Consider the following 19118-nt stretch of genomic DNA (forward strand, 5'->3'; position numbering starts at 1 on the left):
ATAAGTTGGATATCAAATTGATCATCACTCTTTGATCCAGGTGATTTTTTATTTCAACTGTTTTAGCTTTATACTGTTTTATTGTCACCAGTTTTGTTCTCACACTATTAACTATATTAACAGCTTAATGCTCTGTGTTGTATGAGGGTTGAATGAAAAGTAATGCCTCCACCTTCATTAACTGGGTTTGGATGGGAATGTTTAATAAAATCAAATGGAGAAATAATCCTTAGAATGTGATCTTTAATTACCAATATTCACTTTTCCACACGATCACCCGCCAGTTGAATACATTTCTTCCAAATATGAATACGTTTTCTGAAGTTGTCATGGAAGAAGTCGACACTCTATTTCTGCAACCACAGTCTCACAGTCCTCTCAAGTCTTCATCAGAAACAGAATGATATCCCCGCAGATCTTCTTTCATTATCAGGAACAGACGGTGCTAAATCTGGACTGTATGGGGGATGCCGTATGGTGATGAGATCCAGTCTCTGGAGTTCTGCTGTGGTGGCGTGTGAAGTGTGTGGTTTGGCATTGTCATGCTGCAGGAAAACCTTTCCCTTTTCCTTTCGGACCCTTGCTAGCCATAGTTTCAGAGTTCGCAGCATTGTGATGTAATGCTCTGAATATATTGTTCCACGATCAAGGAAATCAAAGTGGATAACACCATCTTCTTCGCAGAACACTGTGGCCATGATTTTTCCAGCTGAGGGCTGCGTCTTGAATTTCTTTTTCTGGGGTGAGTCTTTGTGTCGATATTCCATAGACTGATGTTTCATCTCCAGGTGGTAATGGTGTACCCTCATTTCATCTCCTGTTACAATTGAATGAAGAAAGGCGTCACCTTCATTCTCATAATGCAAGAGGAGTTACTGGCAAATTTCAAGTCTGTGTGCTTTCATTTCAGGTGTCAGCATCCATGGTACCCATCATGCACAGATCTTCCAATAGCCAAGCAAAGCAAGAATGTGACCCATTTGTTCTTTTGAAATGCCGATGTGCTTGCAATTTCTCTCTGAGTGATACGACACTCGTCCTGAATCAATCTGTTAACATTTTGTTCGTGAAACACAATGGTTGCTGTTACAGGATGTTCAACTCTTTGTGTGTCACACAGGTCAAATGTTCCCTCCTCAACATCTTTAAACTTACTCATCCAATGACGCACATTACTCACATCAACACAATCACCATAAACTGCTTTCATTCTCTGATGAATCTCGTTTGGGGTGACACCTTCTGTTGTCAAGAATTAAGTGACTGCATGTTGCTTAAATCGCATTGACCAACTGTCTGCACAGGGTTCCATACTTTACAATGTAACAACACAACCGTTCAATGCTAAGACTTCCCGCCAACTGGAGCTGTAGAGAAGAGGCTACGTAACAAGTCAGTACCTGCCGCATACCAATACTGCCAACTGTTGAAGAGTTACTACGTATCACTTGAACGAGAGAGTATTTACAGACAACAGTGCCCTAGTACAGAGATTTTTCAATCCCCACAGATCATTTGTTTTCAACTTTTGATAGCTTTCATACGTTTTTTGACAACCTGCAAAATTAAGTTTCCATTTTGCAAGAAATGTAATTGAATTACTTAAAAGAAACATATCATGGGTCCTGCACTTGAAAGTTATCTCTTTGCATACAGTATTGATCACTGAAATGGAGCTTAAAGTGGACTCTGCACTTAAATTGATTTTTCTGCTTACTGTGTTAGATAGTCCACGTTTTAAAAAAGAATAATAGCTGATGTAATGTAGGGATGGCAATCGAAGCCTCTCCTCTCCTCTGGAGTCCTGCCCACCAGTGCCTGCTGCCAGGCTTTCCCATGATACTCTGCTGTCACTGGCAATTTTGCCGGTAACTGGGCTGGCGCCTTTGGACTCTTCAACACCGGCATCCCTGGCACTCTGACGTAATAGCCAGCACCTTCGCCATTGGCACACCACATCAAAAAACCAGATGTCGAGATGCTACCAGTGCCCTTGTCTCCGGTCCTCTCTTATGGTACTGGGGCGGCTGCTGGGCATGCTCCTACTCACTGTTTCCGGCCCGGAATTTCCTGCTGCCACCCCCGTCACCCTTTCCCCAAGAGGGGAGGGGTGCTATAACCCTGTATGTAATACTTGGATACACACTGTGGCACCAGGTCACCTGCGCACTACACTTCAAATATTCCACCAACAGCATCTGCGTGTGTCGGCCGCCAGAGGCCACCTGTGTGGGCCACATGACTTCAAACATGGCACGGCATCTGCTGCACTATCTACTAGACCCCTCCTCTTTATAAGTGCAGTACAGCAAGCTCTCACACTCATATTGTGTATACTTACTGTCAGCAGCTGCTCATATCAGTACCTGGATTGTTTCTTTGTTTGTGTCTGTGGCCTCAACTGTTGTTCACTATATATGTGGAAGAAAAATAAGCTTGGTTCATTGTGGTCGTGCTGTTGCTTGTGTCTTACGGTATGATACAAAAGTAATGTCAACTCTAGTGTGAATCAGTTATCTCAAAATATTTGATTTTGACAGTTCCATCTATTACACATTTTGGAAAAACCTCCAAAATGACCTCAAGTAACAAAAAGAAACATTGAAATAATGAACTTTTTCAGGCAGACATTGTTGGCAACCAAGGATCTTATTAGCTGCTGAAAGTAACAACATGTTTCGCTCACTTATTTCGCCTTATCTTTGCTACTTGTTGCTACTTGGTGACATGAATTTTACCATATTCAGTGCACTCTAATGAAACATTTATAAACTTAGCATGCTGATACATGCGTTTCAAGGCATATGTGTAAGTTTACTACCTGTTTGAAAAAAAGCAGTTGATATTGACTCTTCTAAAAATCTTGTCAGTATTTAAATGAGTGGGAAATGCCCTAAATCTACATCTTCATTTATACTCTGCAAACCACCTTGAGGTGCATGGCATAAAGTACATCCTATGGTACCAGTTATTAGGGTTTCTTCCTATTACATTCACATATGGAGCATGCGAAGAATGAATGTCTGAATGCCTTTGTGCGTTCAGTAATTAATCTTATCCTTACGATCTCTATGTGAGCTATATGTAGAGAGTTGTAGTATATTTTTAGAGTAATCCTTTAAAGCTGGTTTTTGAAACTTTGTTAATAGACTTTCTGGGAATAGTTTACATCTATCTTCAAGAGTCTTCCACTTCAGTTCGTTCAGTATCTCCCACAGATTGATCAAACCTGTGACAGTTTGTGCTGACTTTCTCTGTATACATTTAGTATCCTGTTAGTCCTGTCTGGTATGGGTCCCACAAACGTTTAGCAGTATTCTAGAACTGGTCGCATGAGTGATTTGTAAGCAATTTCTTTTGAGACTGGTTTTCCTCAGTATTCTACCAATAAACCGAAGTCTACCACCTGTTTTACCCACAACTGAATCTATGTGGTCATTCTATTTCAAATCCCTAAAAAGTGTTACACCCAGGTATTTGTATGTGTTGGCAGATTCCAACAGTGACTCATTGTTATTATAGTCATAGGACGCTATGCTCTTTTCTTTTTGTGAAGTACAAAATTTTACATTTCTGAACATTTAGAACAAGTTGCCAATCCCTCCACCACATTGAAGATTTGACAATATTTATGAAGCTTCTTTCAGATTGTATTTCATTATAGATAACTACATTAACTCCCTGATGTTTCTTTTAATAATGTCTGTAAGTTCACTAATATGCAACACGAACGGCAAGAGGCCCAACACATTTCCCTGGGACACAACCAAAGTTACTTCAACACCTCATGATGACACTCCATCCTAGATAACATGCTGTGTTCCCCCTACCAAAAAAATCCTCAATCCTGTCACAAATTTGACTTCACACCCCATACGATTGTACTTTTGACAATAAGTGTAGGTGTAGTACTGAGTCAAATGCTTTTTGGAAATCAAGAAATACTACATCTGCCTGGGTGCCTTGATCCAAAGCTTTCAGTATGTCACATGAGAGAAGCGCGAGTTGAGTTTCACATGAGCAATGTTTTCTAAATCCATGCTGCTTGGCATTGGGAAGGTCATTCTGTTCAAGATACCTCATTATGTTTGAGCTCAGAATATGTTATATGATTCTACGACAAATTAATGTTAAGGATACTGGACAGCAGTTTTGTGGATCACTTCTACTACCCTTATTGTAGACAGGTGTGACCTGTACCTTTTTCCAAGAAATAGACATGGTTTTTTGTTCAAGGGATCTATGCTGCATTATAGTTAGAAGAGGGGCTAACTCAGACACTAATTCAGTACAGAATCGGACGGAGATTCTATCGGGACCTGGAGCTTTCTTAAATCTTAATGATTTCAGGTGTTTCTCAATACAACTGACACAAATACTTATTTCATTCATCTTTTCAGTGGTACAAGGATTAAATTGGGGCAGTTCTGGGTTTTTCTTTGTAAAGGAACATTTGAAAATGGAGTAAAGTATTTCAACTTTTACTTTGATACCCTCAATTTCATTTCCTGTCTCATTTGCTAAAGACTGGACAGTAACTGTGGTGCCACTAACAGCCTTTATATACAACCAGAATTTCTTTGGGTTTTGTGAAATGCCATTTGCCAATATTCTGCTACAGTAGTTATTGAAGGCATCACACATTGCTCTCTTGACAGCCAAACATGTTTCATTCAACATCTCTCTATCTATAGCCCTGTGCTTTGTTTTACACTTATTATGCAGTAATCTCTGTTTCCTTAGAAGCTTCTTTACAGTGACTGTATACCATGGACGTTCCCTCCCATTATGAACTATTCTACTAGGTACCTATCTATACACTGTGTGGTCAACTGTTCCTCTATATAAGCTCCCGAAGTGTGCTGAAAGTTTCAAGTTTGTCATTGAGATATGACACTACTGATTTTTTATCTAGTTAACTGAACATATATATCTTTCTGCTTGTCCTTTGTACTTTGACAATCATTGTTGTCACAACCACATCATGGTCACCGACACCAGATTCCTTGTGGATATCCTCAAATAGGTCAAGTCTACTTGTTGCCGTTAGACCCAGTATATTTCCATTTTGAGTGGTGTTCCTTATTATCTGTTGTAGGTAGTTTTCAAGAGGGCATTTAGTAAAGTATCAATGGTTGTCTTATCAAGCACACCACTAACAAAACTGTAATTTTCCCAATAAATTGTTGGATGATTAAAGTCTTCACCCATGATTATAGTATGAAAGGGGAATTTACATCACCTACAGTTATTGTTATCTGGATTGAATGGAGAATCACCTAAGCTCAAAAAAATAAAAAATAAAATAAAATAAAACCTTATGTTCTTCCTGATAATGTGAATTCTATAAAACATGATTGAAAAATAGAATTTAATATATATGTTGAGTGGCTCTATCTTAGACTCTTTAACTGTGATCCACATCTGAAATACCAGTTGCGACCAGCAACCTTAACAATCGCACTCCAGCTGATCTCAACAATGAACTGCATGCTGTGCTAGTGACAGTGTTGATAGCTTGACTTCCATATTTTCACAATCTCCCCCCCCCCCCCCCCTCACATCCCCCCCCCCTCTCTCTCTCTCTCTCTCTCTCTCTCTCTCTCTCTCTCTCTCTCTCTCTCAGTGCTGATCGAGGTCTCTCGGTATCCCCTACCTTCTCAGTGGCCTCAGCCATGGCCTATCTGGCCTGTGCATAAATCCAGTTCTGCAATGGAGCCATCTGTGCTTACTTCATAGACTGGTTCAAAGTTTCAGCCTGCCAGTAATATCTGTCCTATTTTTGCATGTTGTATGTAGGTTCTTTTAATATTCTAGCATTCCTGAGAGAAATGACCTGTGGGGAATAATTTAATCACAGCTTAGAGGTTGGATCCAGAATGATACATTCACTATGTGCGTTGCAAAGAACCGTCATGACTGGTTAAAACTGCTTACATGCCTGGAAAACAGTTTTAATTTGATAAGACTGTTAGTATCACTGTAACCTCATGTAAAATGAAACTCTCATTCTGGAAATGAACATAGTCTGCAGACTAAATTATTCTGAAGTATCACTCTTATACCATAAATTCTAGTGTAGCAAGATATGAAAGAGCGCAGACTGTGGAGACTTGTGAGAACTTACAAAATACCCATCAACCCAATTCTCACTAGAGCTAAATGTACTGTTGGTTAAGTGGATATAATAATCTTCAAAACTTCAAGCAAGAGGTATGTTTCCCTTAACTGTGGTTCTTGACGAGTGCCAGGAGCTACTTTCTGTTTCAAAAGAATTACTTTCTTACCTGTACTCATTGAAATGTGACCCTGAAAGGAGAAGAATTGCCACATATTAATGGCAGTTTTTCAATACTAGTTCACATTCCAGTTCACTATGAAAACATGTGAAAGAATTGCCTAAATAAATGTTTGTTCTTCCTTCAGTACTGACTTTCGTGGTGCTGCTACATTTTGAGAACTGTTGTGATAAGCATTATTGTCTCAGTACTTGATAACCTGTGGTTGTGTATGTGAAGCCAAAAGTGGGTGCCGGACCGGGAATCAGTATCTGGGTTCTATATGCCTTATGGAGTAACTCAAGGCTGCAGCCTGTTTCAGAATTTTCCCCATTTCTTTCAGATTCCACATTGTCTCCCCCATGATACAGTGGTATAAACAACTTCTGGAGAATGACTGCTGAGGTGTCACTATGGTGGTATTGTTATACTACGTTGTGTTCAGAGTAACTCTCCCTGTATTACCCATGCAGTAACTAAGTAACCTCTTAAAGCTCTATTAGCAGTCACCATAATTAAATTTCCTCGGCAACTAACATTTTGTGATTTGTCGCTTTATGAATTAAAAGTACCTGACAGTTTCATGCTAAAAAAAAGCTTTAAAATAATGAAGGGGCCACTGTATTCAATCATGATCTAGGGCTTGTTGGTAGTAGTTTGCTGTTGCCATCATACAACCTGTGGATGCTGTGGCAGACACATAAATGTGTATGGTAGATCTCCATTGTGAGCTCTTCTACGTATATTGCTTCATTTACATATTAAATGAAACTAAGGTTGTGAGGGTGCTGAAAGGTGACCTACTTCTCTCAAAAAGGACCACAAAGCTTAACATCTTTATCTGGTGAATGTCTCACAATCAACATAGTGTCACTCATATCGAGAGGTTTGAATGCAACCCAGAACAATGGTGTAAGACCTGACACATGTATAACAAAAAATATAATAATGAACTTTTGGTCCAACATGTTAAGTAAAACCTTGCTCCCTACAGCTCATGTACTACTATGTTCCGACAGTCTTGTGTCATCATACAAGGAGTCACATATCACTAACTAGTCTATTTGTGAGTGATGAGTGAAATGTTTAATCTTCAGTATTGATAATATATAACTTAAGGGCGTGTATCACAATTATTATTTTTATATGTGATTCATTGTACTGATTTTTCTCTCTTGCTTTTTCAGGATCATAAGCTTCAGTTACTAGATGCTAGGGACAGGATCACACCTTTGGAATACAGAAGCTTTCTTAATGAAGGGAAACCACATATTTTAGTAGATGTAAGACCTCCAATGGAGTATGAGATATGCCACTTAGACAACGCAATAAATATTCCGCTTGACACAATAAACAGTGAAACTGTTCTGTGTGACATAAAGCAACTTATTGATGCAAAAAGAAATAAAAGTTCTTCTCTCCCAGGTCAGTATTGAAACAACAGGAAAAACCTTTTGAAGAAACCTATTTAAGTCATAAATATATCGAGTTTTTTCTATAAATGTTTGACTATCTTTAATAAGCCCATTAAATTTATATAAAGCTCATCAGTAAAGTATCTTCAAACTTAACCATTGCTCATCAGCTTTATGAAATTGATAGTTTTTGCAAAGAAGCTCATAATATTTTTGTCTTTACTGCCAGAAAAGCTGTTTAAATGATAATCCTCTAGGCAGGCTGTTAATATGCTATCCCTCTTACCACACAATATCACTGTGTTGGGAAAATAAATTTTGAACTGAAATAGCAGCTGTCTGTCAGATAGTATGAAAACAGTTAATGGAATGAAATTGTGCCCTTCAATCAATTTCCGGTGCTGCAGTTAGCATTTTCTCCCATCAGCCAACTGCTTTGTTTAATGTAGCTTACCATAATTTTCTCTCCTGTGCCAATATCTTCACCTCAAAGCAGCACTTACACCCAATTTCTTCAATTATTTGTTATGTATATTCCAATCCTATCATCTGCTGACATAAGTACACTTTCCCTCTTCTTCTTCTTCTTCTTCTTCTCCTCTTGTTGTTGCCCTGTACGTTGGAATAAGAATCTAGAAAACGTGAAGCTAGTCAGGTGTTTCTGTGCTGTGTCGTATGTATCTATGGAAAAATCCCAATTAGGCAACAAGATATTAGACGTCTATACCTCATCACAGAAATTGGAGGTCAGAGGCTTTCCTGATCTGTGAAGTAATACAAACAGGGATCTGTGGCATATCTGATGACACAATGCTGGTATAGTCACAATTGTTTTGGAGCACACTGTTCAGTGCACATGGTTGAACAGTGGCTCCACGGCAGATGACTCCTATGTTTTCCCATGTTGGTCCAATGACATTGTCAGTTACAGTTCTAGTGAGCACAGAATCATTAAGAGTGCACCGTGGCTCTCCAGAAATGGGTTTTGGACTGTGGATCAATGGAAATGTGTCAGTTGTTAAGATGAATCACACTTCTTGTTACACCAGGTCAGTTGTTGTGTCCCGATACGCCATCATCCTGGCGAACAGCTGCTTGAAACAGGTATCATACAACAGTCGCAGACTGGCGGGGACAGTATTATGCTATGACAGACGTTTGCCTCGGCTTACATGGGAGCTGTGGTAGTAATTAACAACACCACAGCTACTGTGAACTATTGGAACATTATTGCACACCACCTACATCACTACGTACTTCATGTCTTCCCCGTTGGCATCTTGTAGTAAGAAAAATGTTCATATCATGAGGTCATAATTGAGCTACAGTGGTTTGAGGAGCATGATAGTGGACTCACCTTGCTCCTTTGGCTACCAGATTTGCCTGGTAGGAACCCAGAGAAACAGCTGGGAGATTGGCAGGTGCCATCTCCATGTTCAAAGATCACCAGCCCGTAATGTATGGGAAATCTGTGAACTATGCATAAACATCTGGTGTGACATTCCATAAACCTAGCAAGGTGTTGTTGAATCCATGCCATAAATAATCATTGCTGTATTGCATTCTGAGGATGGACCATATGAGCTATTGCACTTAGTTCCATTGTTTTATATTTCTCACTACATCTACACTCATACTTTAAAAGCCACCTGATTTATTTATTTATATTTTCCCATGCAGTCATTGAATCAGTGGTTTGTGCAAACATCATAAACAATACTGTTATAGTAATTATATCGGAAGGAATGTGTTGCATACAACTGCTACATCTTATATCTGTTTTACACAGTTATTACCATACCATTCAAATGCTACTACTGTTTATTTGGACTTGTTTATAACATATGCAATATGCTTCAGTTGTCTGAGTTTTCGACTTTCCATTTAAAATTTTAACCATACTTTCAAATGCTACTGCTTCTTATTTGGAGTGTTTTACAACATATGTAATATGCTACTGTTGTCTGAGTTTTCAATTTCCCACTTAAAATTCTTTGAATACATTTAAACATTTTTATATAAAAAAATTAATTTTGTGTTGAAATCATTCTCTTTTCATGGCTTAGTTATGTTGACAAATCAAACCACGGTCATTTTAATTTTGTTCTTATGTGAAGTTATTCTGTTTAAGTGTACATCCAGTGCATAGCACCATAAATAGGATATGTTATTTTGTTGTATAAAATTCCTAATGTGAGGCTTGGGACTAACTTTGACAGCTGGCTAAGCCAGGGATATAGGACAGTACTGACTTTCCCACATTATCTTCATCATTACCTATTGCATTAATGGGCCTTTAATGCCTACAGAAGGAAACAGAAGAAAAAATCGAAAAACTAAACACTATAAAATATTGCAAAGGAACACATTACAAAAGCACAATAAATAGAGGGAAGTCAGTCAGTCACAACGGAGGAGCAGATAGAATTCCACCACTGTTGGTCTCTAGCTTCATTTTCCGTCATTCTCATTCTCTGGCTTCATCTTCCATCACTGTTGGCTCCACTTGTTTAAGGATTGTTAGTACTCAATCTTTCCATTGAATCCTGGGATGTCCCTTAGGCCATTTTTCAGCAGATTGAGAATGGACGTCTTGGTTAAGAAGGAATTCGTCACTTCAAAAGAAGTGTACAAACCACTGTATCCTTCTCTGACCTAATATTCGGCCAATGTGTGGCTTTCCAGACACTTGGTGTAGTCTTCCTTCGTTATTCATTCCCGTTTACCTACAATTGTATCGCAGACAGTTCCATTGATCTTTTGAACTACCTTCCTCCTGAAGTTGTAGCTAACATCACCCAGCTTTCTCAACCACCGCTCATATAGGTAATCTTGCATTCTTCATTCCCACTTACCTTCCATAGTATTATAGATGGCTCTGTAAGTCTTTTGAAGTACCTTCTTTTCAAAGACACTGATTGTTTCTTCAGTAGTTGCTGATGTCACACAGGTTTAGCTACCATTTAAAGTACTGGCCATGCTACTGTCATGTACAACTGAATCTCTTTCTTCCATTTTATTAGACATAACTTGAATAGAGTGTCCAGACTTAAGAACATGCGATTTGTGTTTATTATTCATTGATGCTATTCTTTTGTCACTTAATTTTTTTAGTCAGTACGGATCCCCTTGAATTCTTGAGCTCATTCAGTGGTATGCCTATCAACAACAACAATCAGAAGGAGAGCTTGACAGCATGACACACTATGAAATCATCATTCACCAACAATGTAGTTTTCTTTGCGTTGTGGAGTAATCAGGAGGTGTCAGCACACACTTGCTCCTTGGTGTTGCCAGAATCACAGAGTCATCAGTGAATGGCAGGATTGTGTCTGCCCCCACCACCTATTTTGAATACTTAGTAGTGCCAATAGTTGGTTGCCAAACCATTCTTGACAAGTTGTTTGAGAGTAGCAACCTGCAGTATTTGGATACATTTCAATGGGATGTCTAATTCCTCAACGTTTTCTATAACATGGAACAGTTAGTGCTGCTATAAACTTGTCAAAAATCAATGAAGGTGAGGTGTAATTCCTAATCAAACTTGCAAACTTTTTCTGTCAGCTGCCTCAAGGTAAATATGACTTTCCGACATAATACATTAATATGACACTTACCAAAGATTTTCACACATGTACACATCAAAACATTTCTAAGAAGCAGTTTCAGTTGCTAAGATACTATTGTGAATTGTGTTTTATTCATCTCGTGACTTACATTTGCAATCCATTTGGTTTGTGTACAGGATACATATCAAAAATTTATAAAATAGTTACAATGATTTTTACATTAATAAATAATAGCACTATAATAAATAATAACAGTATAAAGATATTTCTTGGAATGTGTAACACATTGTATCCATATCAAAATTCCGGTTTGTTCCACATGAATTCATCCACTGGGTAATAACACTTCATTGTCAGTACCTCGTATAGCTTTCTTTTAACTGAACCTAAGTTCATCTGCATCAACTTGTTTCCTTTTAATTTATTACAATTTTTCATTCCCATGTATTGAGGTCCCTGGGCAAATAGTCTGAGGCGGTGGATGGGGAGCATAAAATTTTCTTTGTTTCTATTATCATGTGAATGGACAAAATGGTTTCCCTCAAATAATTCATGTTTGGTGTACAAAAATATAATAATCTCATATATGTATAAGGATGGCAGAGTTAATATTTTAAGTTTTCTAAATAATGGTCAACATGGTTCTTTGTGATTTGCAGTGCACATATTTCAAATGATTTTTTTCTGTATTTTAGTATCCGCACTATGTTTGTCAGGTTACCCCAATAAACAGTACCATACCTAATAATGGATTTGAAGTAGCTTATATATGCTACTTTTTGTGTGTTTTAAATATGGTTTTATAGAGTCTAACATATTTAATGAAATCAATATCTTTATTATACACTCCTGGAAATGGAAAAAAGAACACATTGACACTGGTGTGTCAGACCCACCATACTTGCTCCGGACATTGCGAGAGGGCTGTACAAGCAATGATCACACACACGGCACAGCGGACACACCAGGAACCTCGGTGTTGGCCGTCGAATGGCGCTAGCTGCGCAGCATTTGTGCACCGCCGCCGTCAGTGTCAGCCAGTTTGCCGTGGCATATGGAGCTCCATCGCAGTCTTTAACACTGGTAGCGTGCCGCGACAGTGTGGACGTGCACCATATGTGCAGTTGATGGACTTTGAGCGAGGGCGTATAGTGGGCATGCGAGAGGCCAGGTGGACGTACTGCCGAATTGCTCAACACGTGGGGCGTGAGGTCTCCACAGTACATCGATGTTGTCGCCAGTGGTCGGCGGAAGGTGCACGTGCCCGTCGACCTGGGACCGGACCGCAGCGACGCACGGATGCATGCCAAGACCGAAGGATCCTACGCAGTGCCGTAGGGGACCGCACCGCCACTTCCCAGCAAATTAGGGACACTGTTGCTCCTGGGGTATCGGCGAGGACCATTCGCAACCGTCTCCATGAAGCTGGGTTACGGTCCCGCACACCGTTAGGCCGTCTTCCGCTCACGCCCCAACATCGTGCAGCCCGCCTCCAGTGGTGTCGCGACAGGCGTGAATGGAGGGACGAATGGAGACGTGTCGTCTTCAGCGATGAGAGTCGCTTCTGCCTTGGTGCCAATGATGGTTGTATGCGTGTTTGGCGCCGTGCAGGTGAGCGCCACAATCGGGACTGCATACGACCGAGGCACACAGGGCCAACACTCGGCATCATGGTGTGGGGAGCGATCTCCTACACTGGCCGTACACCTCTGGTGATCGTCGAGGGGACACTGAATAGTGCACGGTACATCCAAACCGTCATCGAACCCATCGTTCTACCATTCCTAGACCGGCAAGGGAACTTGCTGTTTCAACAGGACAATGCACGTCCGCATGTATCCCGTGCCACCCAACGTGCTCTAGAAGGTGTAAGTCAACTACCCTGGCCAGCAAGATCTTCGGATCTGTCCCCCATTGAGCATGTTTGGGACTGGATGAAGCGTCGTCTCACGCGGACTGCACGTCCAGCACGAATGCTGGTCCAACTGAGGCGCCAGGTGGAAATGGCATGGCAAGCCGTTCCACAGGACTACATCCAGCATCTCTACGATCGTCTCCATGGGAGAATAGCAGCCTGCATTGCTGCGAAAGGTGGATATATACTGTACTAGTGCCGACATTGTGCATGCTCTGTTGCCTGTGGTTCTGTCAGTGTGATCATGTGATGTATCTGACCCCAGGAATGTGTCAATAAAGTTTCCCCTTCCTGGGACAATGAATTCACGGTGTTCTTATTTCAATTTCCAGTAGTGTATTTTAGTTCTCTGTCAGTTGCCTTTTCCTTACTCTGGAAATTTTTATGCCCCCGCACTTTACTTTATTTGTTATTTTATTGCTGCAGAGTCTAGGTGGAAATGTTTCATTAAAGACACCAAGAAAACTGTTTAGGAATTTCTCAAAGTTTTCGTCTCTTGAGTTACAATGATCAAAAGGCTATGTTTTCTCTTAAGTTCCTGCTCATAAGGGTTCTCATACATGAAATGTTCCTGTCTGTCTGTGGCAGCTCAATGAAAAATGCACAGTGATCTGAAATACCTAGATATAGACCAAATTTTCACACATCTTCATGTACATACTTAGTTAGAACATTGTCAATACATGTTGCTGATTGCCCCATTGTCTCTTGTAGATTCAAAGAAATTCAGTTTCAAACCATGTTTCTTTACTAAGTCATTGAATCTTGAAGCATGGCTACTATCAAATGTGATATCAATATTAAAATCAGCAGCTAAGACAATTTTTTTTTTCTCTACAAAGGTCTTCAAGCATAATTTGAAGCTTTTATAAGAATAGTTCCGTTTTTCCATCCCTGGAATTCTGTCTATTGAGGTTATTCTAACATTTGCTAGTGAGTCCACTATTTCTACACAACAGCACTCAAACTCATATTCTTCATTTAAATAATTAAAACAGTTTCTGTTCTCAAAATTTATATCACTGTGTAGAATTATACATGAGCCTCGAGGTGGCTTGTTTCTTCTGCAAAAGCTATTTGCTAATATGAAGTTCCCTATTCTGCTTAGAATTTTAATTGTGTCCTCAGTAAACCAGTGCTCATTTAAACAAACAGCTCTAATCTTTGCACATTCTGACAGAATGATTTCCAATTCATCTATTGTGGAGCTTTTATTGTTCAAAGCATCAGTGTTTAAACCATTTACATTCCAGGGAATAACATACCTACTTTGACTAATAGTTATAGGCTTTAGCACATTTCTTGCAAGATAATGGTTTAGTTTTGTCTTTCTTAATGCTACACAAGTTTTTTCACCCTCCTCGCTACTTATCAGTTTCCCTTATTTTTTATGACCTGGCAAGTATCTATGAACATCTTGCTGAATGAAACTTCCTGGCAGATTAAAACTGCGTGCCAAACCGAGACTCGAACTCGGGACATTTGCCTTTCACGGGTAAGTGCTCTACCAACTGAGCTACCCAAGCATGACTCACACCCTGTCCTCACAGATTTACTTCTGCCAGTACCTCGTCTCCTACCTTCCAAACTTTACAGAAGCTTTCCTGCAGGAGATAGTTGCTACCCACCATGTAGCAGAGATGCTGAGTTGCAGATAGCCCCAACAAAAGGACTGTCAAACAGTATTGTGAAAAGGGTAGTTGCTGCTCACTGTATAGTGGAGAGGCTGAGTTACAGACAGGCACAACAAAAAGACGGTCAGAAAATGAGCTTCTGGCCAACAAGCCCTTTGTCGGAGGGAGAACACACACACACACACACACACACACACACACACAGGACCACAGTCTCTGGCTGTCAAGGTCGGTCTGGCCTCAGCAGCTAGCGACCATAGTCGTGTATCTGGGCTGCGTGTTGTTGTGTTCCGATAAATGCCTTTTTGGCCAAAAGCTTACATGTTTAACAGTATTTCTGTTGTGCCTATCTGGGACTCAGTATCTCTGCCATAAGGTGAGTAGTAATCTCTCCTTTTTATGATATTTGTCATTATTTCATTCTGGAGTTTCCATTGTTTGTATCTCAGAGACGATATAATAGTATAATTAATAATTTCATGATACACTGAGATGATGAAAGTCATGGTATCCCTCCTAATATCATATTGGACCTCCTCCTGCCCAGTGCAGTGCAGCTGGTAGAAGTGGCATGGACTCAACAAGTTGTTGGAAACCCCTGCATAATTATTGAGCCATCTGCTTCCATTGCCATCCATAACGGCAAAAATGTTGGCGGTGCAGGATTTTGTGCACGAACTGATCTATCGACTATGTCCCATAAATGTTAGAAGGGATTCATGTTGGCCGATCTGATCAACCAAATCATTCGCTCAAATTGTCCAGGTTGTTCTTCAAACCAATCATGAATAATTTTGGCTTGGTGACATGGCACATTATCATCCATAAAAATTAAATTATTGTTGGGGAACTTGGAGTCCATTAATGGCTCCAAATGGTCTCTAAGCAGTCTAATATAACCATTTACTGCCAATGATCAGTTTATTCTGAACGGAGAACACAGTCCATTCCATGTAAACTCAGCCCACACCACTATGGAGCCACCAGCAGCTTGCACAGTGCCTTTTTTGGGTTGATGGCTTTGTGTGGTCTGAGCCACACTTGAACCCTACCATCAGCTCTTACCAACTGAAATTGGGATTCATCTGATGAGGCCATGGTTGTCCACTCATATAGGATCCAATCGATATAGCCAAGAGCCCAAGAGATGCACTCCAGTCTACGGCATACTGTTAGCAAAGACACTTGTGTCAGTCGTCTGCTACCACAAACCATTAATGCCAAATTTTCCTGCACTGTCCTAACGGATACGTTCATCATATGCCTCACATTGATTTCTGCAGTTATCTCACATAGTAGTGTTGCTTGTCTGTTACCACTGACAGCTCTACACAAACACCAGTGCTGTCGACTGTTGATTGCTGGCTGGCTGAAGCCAGAGTGCTAGAGACTGTGGTCATATGTGTGTGTGGGGGGCGGGGGCACACGCTCGCTCGCTTGCACCCTTGTGTGTCTGTTGTCTATTTTTTGACGAAGGCCTAGATTGGCCAAACGCTTATTTTGTGACAGTCTTTTTGGTGGCCTATCTGTGAATCAGCATCTCCACTATATGGTTAGTAGCAAGTATCCTTTTCATAATATTGTTACATTCCATCCTGGATTTTCCATTGTTTGATTTTGTTTCTGTTGCAGTTATTGTAGTCTGTCGCCGTGGGAATGCTTCACAGAAAGGTGTTATTAAACTGAAAGAACACCTAACAGAAGAGGCAGTGACAATACGGGACATTATAGGAGGCCTGCATGGTTGGGCAAATGATGTTGACAAGTTGTTTCCTGTTTACTGATGTCATGCATACACTGGTTCTTGTACGAAGATAAATGGTGGAAGCCTTTTATTCAAACAACCAAGATCATTTTTAAATACAAATAAAATTTCCTGACAGTGCTACTTGGAGGGTTAATTTAGCAAAAAATATGTGATTCCTAAATTACACTTTCCCATGGCAGAGATTTAACCATATTGTACAAGGTGTACAATTTTGCTTCCGCCATTTTTTCCCCAACATTTGAGGCTGTAATGAAACAAATTGATTACACATGTATTATTCAAAGTATTTTCCGTCACTGGCCACTACTTTCTCCCATCTTTTGGGCAGTGTATGAATCCCATGTTGAAAAAATTGTTCATCTTTTGAAGTGATCCATGAATCGATCCAATTTGTGGCTCCTTCATGAGATTGGAAGCGTTGGTCAGCCAGGTCATGTGCCATTGATCTAAACAGGTAATAGTCAGAGGGAGAAATGTCTGAAGAATACAACATGTGGGGTATGACTTCCCATTTTAACATTTCCAAGTATGTTTTGACCTCTTTTGCAACATGGGGTCGAGCGAAATCATGCTGCAAAACCACTTTATCGTGCCTCTCGCTGTATTGCGTCAGTTTGTCGTTTAATGCTCTGCTCAAATGCATTAATTATGTTCAAAAATGAGCACCTGTGATTGTTTCACGTAGTTTTAACACCTCATAGTACATGACGCCGAGCTGGTCCCACCAAATACAGAGCATGAACTTGAAGCCACGTGGTAGCATGGCCGGGATATCCTCATGATTTTTTTGCATTTAGGGTTATCATAATTAACCCATTTTTCATCCATGGTCATAATGCGATGCAGAAATCCCTTCCATTTTTGCCTCTGAAGCAACTGTTCACAAACACACAAACGCCGTTGACTGTCTTGTGGTTTCAGCTCACATGGGACCCAAGTTCCTTCTTTCTCAATCATTCCCATAGCCTTGAGACATTTAGTGTCACTCCCACTAAACATGCCATTTCTTCTTGACTTTGACACGAGTCTTCACTCAACAATGTCTCCAATTCTGCATCTTCAAAAACATTCTCTCTTCCACCACTATGCCGGTCTATGACATTAAAATCGCCATTCTTCAAGTTTTGAAACCATCCAAGATACATTCTTTCACTAGTAGCGTCCTTACTATACATACTTGAGAGCATTCGATGAAGCTCAGCTGCTGTTTTCTTCATATTGAAACAAAACAGTAACAGCTCCCGCAAATGATGAGAATTAGGCTCGAAAACTGACATTTTCAATCAAGAACAACTTTATGATGCAGACACAAATCGACAAATGTTTGAATGAGGTTATGTTGACCAAGGTCCAAGCTAACTGCCTGACTTCTGTGATCTCTTTCTTTCAGCCACTACTTACCATTGTCACCATCTGTCGGGAAACGGCAGAAGCAGAGTTGTACACCTTTTAGTTTCCCATGTCAACGTGCATAATGCACCTTATTTTTGCAGAGAACCAATCTCACTATCATTGCATGTACACTAACAGTTTTTCAAGAGAAACTACAGACACGCAAATTTACAAGCAGCTGTAAACTACATCCAGTAAGCATAAATTCAAATGAAATCAGGAAACATACATTATTACACAATAAACATATGTAACTAAGGAATATATAAATAAACAATAAAAGTCAGATTTCTGTATTCAAAGTTAAAGGTGTTAATATAATAATAATAATTTCCTTAAATGGTCTGGGCGTTTCCTTCTGTATACTCGTTGTACATACTTCCTAATATTAAGGATTTGTCTACATTTGTATACGTGGGATTTCTATATAACTTACATTTACTTGTATCAATGGTACTGAGGTTTTGTGACTTATGTAACTTCCATTACACAAAATAATATTTAATATAGTTGTAAATATACCAAAATATGTGTATTAAAAACAAAGATTCCAAGACTTACCAAGCGGGAAAGCGCCGGCAGACAGGCACATGAACAAAACACACAAACACACACACAGAATTACGAACTTTCGCAACTGGCAGTTGCTTCGTCAGGAAAGAGGGAAGGAGAGGGAAAAATGAAAACCACATCCTTTCATTTTTCCCTCTCCTTCCCTCTTTCCTGACGAAGCAACTGCCAGTTGCGAAAGCTCGTAATTCTGTGTGTGTGTTTGTGTGTTTTGTTCATGTGCCTGTCTGCCAGCGCTTTCCCGCTTGGTAAGTCTTGGAATCTTTGTTTTTAATATATTTTTCCCATGTGGAAGTTTCTTTCTATTTTATTTACAAAATATGTGTATTTGTAGAATGGAGTCTTCAGGTGTCATGTTAATATATGTTGGAAGGAGGGTGCTGGATAGTTGGCTTGTTAAAATGTGTTTATTTTCTGCATTACAGAATCATCTGATACCTTGTTCATGTGTGTATTTGTGTTTGTTCATGGAACAAGGTGATTCACTTTAGAAAGCGCTCCTCATTGTGCACAGAAGTGACAAAAGTCATGGAATAGTAATATGCACATATACAGATGGCACATATAAAAGATATGA

The 19118-nt window shown here is 39.9% G+C and overlaps 1 protein-coding gene across 4 annotated transcripts in view; it reads left to right on the forward strand.

The window, feature by feature from the left end:
• LOC126271886 (adenylyltransferase and sulfurtransferase MOCS3) overlaps nucleotides 1-18480 on the forward strand; it is a 168935-nt gene extending 150455 nt beyond the window's left edge. For all 4 annotated transcript variants that reach the window (XM_049974259.1, XM_049974257.1, XM_049974260.1 and 1 more), the window contains exons 8-9: nucleotides 7466-7703; nucleotides 16444-18480. In XM_049974259.1, coding sequence (XP_049830216.1) covers nucleotides 7466-7703; nucleotides 16444-16595 — 390 coding nt within the window. In that variant the 3' untranslated portion in view covers nucleotides 16596-18480. The remainder of the gene's footprint in view (nucleotides 1-7465; nucleotides 7704-16443) is intronic.
• Nucleotides 18481-19118: the final 638 nt, after the last annotated feature.

Source organism: Schistocerca gregaria, chromosome 5, assembly GCF_023897955.1.
Source record: "Schistocerca gregaria isolate iqSchGreg1 chromosome 5, iqSchGreg1.2, whole genome shotgun sequence".
NCBI lineage: Eukaryota > Metazoa > Arthropoda > Insecta > Orthoptera > Acrididae > Schistocerca > Schistocerca gregaria.